The sequence below is a fragment of the Oxyura jamaicensis genome (assembly GCF_011077185.1).
Source record: "Oxyura jamaicensis isolate SHBP4307 breed ruddy duck chromosome 33 unlocalized genomic scaffold, BPBGC_Ojam_1.0 oxy33_random_OJ72292, whole genome shotgun sequence".
Classification (NCBI taxonomy): Eukaryota; Metazoa; Chordata; class Aves; order Anseriformes; family Anatidae; genus Oxyura; species Oxyura jamaicensis.
The window spans coordinates 1-4865 of NW_023305076.1; the positions used below are offsets into that span (position 1 = coordinate 1).

General features: G+C 71.6%; 2 protein-coding genes across 2 annotated transcripts; one reads left to right on the forward strand and one right to left on the reverse strand.

Annotated features, from left to right (window-relative positions):
* Positions 1–656: 656 nt before the first annotated feature.
* On the forward strand, positions 657–3164 carry CCDC65 (coiled-coil domain containing 65). The gene is made up of 8 exons (XM_035313309.1): positions 657–814; positions 1167–1334; positions 1420–1589; positions 1749–1887; positions 2017–2214; positions 2293–2511; positions 2606–2758; positions 2856–3164. The coding sequence occupies exons 1-8, from the start codon at positions 710–712 to the stop codon at positions 3162–3164; spliced, it is 1461 nt and encodes a 486-aa protein (XP_035169200.1). The 5' UTR covers positions 657–709.
* Positions 3165–3448: 284 nt separating this feature from the next.
* FKBP11 (FKBP prolyl isomerase 11) lies at positions 3449–4317 on the reverse strand. The gene is made up of 4 exons (XM_035313308.1): positions 4098–4317; positions 3980–4013; positions 3788–3858; positions 3449–3688 (listed from the first exon to the last, which is right to left on the reverse strand). Exons 1-4 carry the CDS (start codon positions 4300–4302, stop codon positions 3471–3473), a joined length of 528 nt encoding a protein of 175 aa, XP_035169199.1. The 5' UTR covers positions 4303–4317; the 3' UTR covers positions 3449–3470.
* Positions 4318–4865: the final 548 nt, after the last annotated feature.

Below are 4865 nucleotides of genomic sequence, written 5' to 3' on the forward strand. Positions count from 1 at the left end.
CCCCCCCCCCGGTACATGACCGCCCCCTCCCGGTACCGGAGGTGTCCCAGAGGCTCAGCTCCACCCGCTGCTCCTCGCTGACCAGGCACGCCGTGTAGTTCTCGAACACGGTGGGCACGTACGTCTGCAACGGCACCGGGAGAGTCAGCGCCCGGTAAACGGTGCCCGGTAAACGGTGCCCGGTAAACGGTGAGGGCTCACCTCGGGGTAGCAGTCCTTGGCCAGCACCTGCAGCATGGCCGTTTTGCCGCACTGCACGTCGCCCACCAGCACCAGCTTGCACCGAGCCGGTGCTGCCGCCGGCGGCCTCCGCTCCCGCATAGCGGCGGCACCGCGAGCGAACCCCTCCCCGTTTCCGCCCGCCCGCCAACCCCGCGCCCAGCCGCCGCAGCGCCCTTATATAGCCCGCTGCCCGCCGCGCCCCGCCCGCGGCGGCTCCCGTTAGCCAATCGCTGTGGAGGCGCCGGGTACCCCGGCCAATAGCGAAGCGTCGGTGGGCACCGTGGCCACGCCCCTTGGGCCGCGAGGGCGCTCCTCCGAGCTAGGGGGCGCTCTTCCGCCCGCGGCCCCTGGGCTCCCGGAAGTGGGGCCAGGCCGGACAGGAAGTGGCGGTTGCTAGGAGACCGGCGCGACGCCGGCGGCGGGACCCGGGGCGTTGGGAGGCCGCAGCCGGTACCGGGACGGCGCCGGAGGGGCGGGGGGGGGCACCATGCCGGTGGAGGCGGAGGACGGTCTCCTGCAGCTGCAGAGCCAGGCGCTGGCCGAGGAGGAGGCGGCCAAGGCGAGGGGGGAGCTGCTCACACGGTTCCTGAAGGTGAGGGAGGGGCGCGGGGTGGGGCCGGAGGAGGTCCCGGGGGGGCCCAGGGGGGTCCCAGGGGGGTCCCGGGGGGATCCCGGTGGGGGGGGTCTCGGGGGATCCCAGGGGGTCCCGGGGAGGGTCCCGAGGGGGGTCTCAGAGAGTCCCAGGGGGTCCCGGTGGGGTCCAATAAGGGGTCCCGGGGGGAGACCGTGGGGGGGTCCCAGGAGTGCCGGGGGGGGGGGGGGCCGGGGGGGGTCTCAAAGGGCCCGGGGGGGTCCCGGGGGGTGGGGGATGGGCTCTGGCGCGGAGGGGGCGCCCCCAGGGGGGCTCCCGGGGGGGTGTCCCGCAGCTCACGGCCCCCACGCAGGACAAGCTGGCCAAGGAGGAGCGCAGCAGCGCCCTGAGCCTCCACAAGCTCACGGCGCATTGGCGCGCGGCGCTGCGGGGGGTCAAGGAGAAGGAGCTGCGCGAGGACGTCGCCGTCCTGAGCCAGGCCTTCGCGCGGGTGCTGGACTGCAAGGACAGCGTCATCGAGGTGAGCGAGGGGCCGGTGGGCACGGGGGGGGGGGACAAGGGGGGCTGTGCCGGGACCCCGGTGTGACATCCCCCCCCTGCTGCAGTCCCTGGTCACAGACGTGGAGGAGGCGGAAGCGCAGCACGCCCGGGCGCTCAGCAGCCACCTGCAGAACGTGGACCGCCTGCTGCAGCTTCAGCGCGGCCGCCTGGCCTGCCTGGAGGAGGGATTCGATGCCCAGCTGGAGGCCCTGAAGGCCGAATTTGAGACGGAGAGGTATCGAGGATGGGGACGGGGATGGCGGCGGTACCTGTTGGGTGTCCTGCCCCGGTGCTGAGCCCGCTCCTGGCCCGATCCCGACGGCTGCGGCTTCTCTTGGCACGTCCCCACCTCTGTCCCACGGTGCTCTCAGCAGCTCCCCGGTGATTTCCCCAGGAGGGCCATCCTGGAGCAGCACGAGCAAGAAATTGGCTACCTGCAGGACGTGGTGCTGGCCCTGGAGCAGAACCACGTCAGGGACGATCACGAGGCCACGATGAATTTCCAGAGCGCCCGGGATGACATAAAGAGCAAGGCACGAGGAACCGGCCGGGCTCTTCAGTGTCCCATCGAGTAGCTGGCTCCGTCGAGGAGGCTTTTAGGGCTTGGGAGCACACGGTGGGGTCCGGGCAGCCAAGGGGAACCCACCGCTCTCTGTCCCCAGGGCCTGCAGGAGAAGCAGTACAGCCGCCTGCAGCTGGGTGGGAAGATGGAGGGGCTCTGGGAGCAGTTCCGCACCGCCATGCAGAGCTACGCTGAGGCCACCGAGCACCAGAAAATCGCCTTCGAGGGGCTGAAGCAGAAGGACTTGAAGAGCTCCAGGGAGATAGAGATGCAGGCAAAGAAGATACAGAAGCTCCAGGTGGTGGCAAAGTTCCAGGGGAGGCCCTAGGAGCAGGGACACCCCGTCCTGTCCTGCTCACAGCTCCTCTGCCTCTAGGATTTGGTGGCGGCCACCAAGGCCCGGCTCGCGGCTCAGCTCCAGGAGAACGAGGAGCAGAACCGGCGCGCCCGGGAGGAGAAGGAAGCTGTGCTCAGGCAGCTCCAGGAGCTCAAGAGCAAGATGAACCAAGCCCGGGCCAAGGCCCACGGCAGCCTGGCCAGCCTCACGGCGCAGAGCAACGCTGCCCTGAAGGCGCTGGCACAAGTTGTGGGGAAGGTGAGGCCGGCCGGGGCCATCCCCGCAGCGTGCTGGGGATCCCGGGGTGCAGCCGTCGCCTCTCCCTGCCCCTCTTTCTCCTGCCTCCTCGCAGGCAGAGCGCATCCTGCGGCTGGCCGAGATGTGCCGCAGGCTGGAGACAGAGGGGGAGAAGGTGCTGCCCTTCTACCCGTCCTCGCTGGCAGAGGGGGAGCTTTCTGACGCCGACAGGGTTCTCAAAGAGAAGCCCGCGGAGCCTCTGGCCCAGGTGAGGAGGCCGTGGTGGGGTCCGAGGGACAGAGGTCCCTTGGGGACGGCCTGGCTCGCTCGCGGGCAGGTCCAGGACCCCTGCCCTTCTCTCCCAGGCCCTGCAGGACTACGTGGGGCTGGAGCGCTTCTGGCAGCGCTTCAACAAGGCGAGGCTGGAGGAGCAGGCGCTGGCGCGGGAGCGGGCGGCCGTGAGCCACAAGAACCAGCAGCTGCGGGGGCTGCTCCGGCAGTACCTGGAGGGCCTCTCCGCCAGCCCCAAGGTGCTCAGCAAGCCCAACCCGCTCCTGGCCATCAAGCACAAGAGCAGCGTCTCCAGGGCCTGCCCACGTCAGCATCAGGCTACTGCACCCCTCGGCAGCCCCCCTCAGGGGGACGCCCCCCCCGGGGCCCATCCCCGGCTCTGATGGCACCGGCTGGAACTGAGGATTGTCCCGCGCCCCGGGGTGCCTGGTGCTCAGGGGCTCCGTGAAGCTGACATAAAAGAGCGAAACTGTGCCCAAAATGTGTTCCGGGTCTTATTTCTGCTCCCGCGGAGCTTCGTTGGACGAGCTCGGCCCTGTCACTGCCCTCTCAGCTCCGAATCCTCTGCTCCTCGGCAGGACCACGTCCCAGGGCGGGCAGGGAGCCCCCTCTCTCTGCATTTATCCCCCCCCAGCCCCCGGAGGCAGACACAGCAGGCGCAGAGCAGCTGCGGCTACCGAGGGGAGGCTTTATTTCTTTTTGGCTTTGTTCCTCTTCTCCTCCTTCAGCTTCTTCTTGGAGAGCTTGGGGCTGCTGGCCTTGCGGTAGAGGTGGTACCCGATGAGCCCCAGCAGCGCCGGGACCAGCCCGAGGCACAGCAGCGGCAGGACCTCGTTCAGCACCTTCTGCCAGTAGCTGGCCCGCGACAGGCCCACCAGCTCCACCTCGAACCGCAGCACCGCGTCGCCTGGAGAGACGGGCGGCAGCGCCTTAGCGGGGCTGAGGACCGCAGCTTGGGGAGGGGGGCGGGGGGGCTGCGGGATCACCCCGAGGGGGCCGCGCTTACCGGGGATGGTCGGCGGGGAGCCCCGCTTGCCGTACGCCAGGTGCGGGGGGATGATGGCTCTCCGCTTCTCCCTGTCCCGGCGAGAAGCCGTCAGCCTGAGCGGGGCCGGGCCCGCTTCCAAACCACGTCGGGAGCACCCCGGTGGAGGGGACAGGGCTGGGGACACCGCCCTCGCCCCGCCACCGGCCTTACCCCACACACATGTCCAGCAGACTCTGCTCCAGGCCTGCGGGGAGAAGGCGGGGGGGGGTGAGCGGGACCCCACACCCCGTTTTTATATCCTCCCCCTCCCTCCCAGCCCAACACTCACCGGGGATCACTTGGCGCTTGCCCAGCTCCACCTGGAGCGGGTCGCGGCTCAGCGAGGTGTCGATGATCCGGCCGTCCTCCAGGCTGCCCTGCGGACACACGGGGACGGGGACGGTCACCGCGGGGGGGGCAGCGGGGGCTCTGCCCCGGGGCTGGCCCCACGCGGGTCCCGGCGGGTCCCGGCGTTGATCCGGGGCCGTTCCCATGCCGGCACCGGCCCTGCCCCGCTGGTGCTGGTCCGAGCCCCCCCAGTGCCACCCCCATGCTGTGATGAAGGCTGACCCCAGTGCCGCCCCCATACTGGACCCAGTGACCCCAGGGACACCCCCAGCGACCCCCCCACGCCGGTCCCGGTGCCAGCACCGGGGCTACCCAGGGCAGTCCCCACGTGGCTCCCGGTGCCACCCGGTTCCACCTCAATGCTCCCCCGTGCCGGTCCCGGTGCCAGCTCCGTTCCCACTCCAAGCCCACCCCGCGGCATTCCCGGTGCCCGTGCCGGTGCCGGAGCCTCCCCGGTGCCGCCCCCCGGCCCGCCCCCCCCCCCCCCCCCCCCCCCCGCGCCCGGGGGGCCGGGGGGGGGGGCCCCCCCCCCCGGGGGGGGGGGGGGGGGTGTCACGGGGCGGTGGGGCCGGGACCCCCTCCCAAGTCCCCCCCGCGTGGCCCCGGTTTCACGGGACCCCCCACCCCTCCCGGGACCCGCTCAGCCCCGCGAGCCCCGGGAGCCCCCCAGAGCTCCGCGCAGCCGGGACCCCCCCCCCCCGCCGTGCCC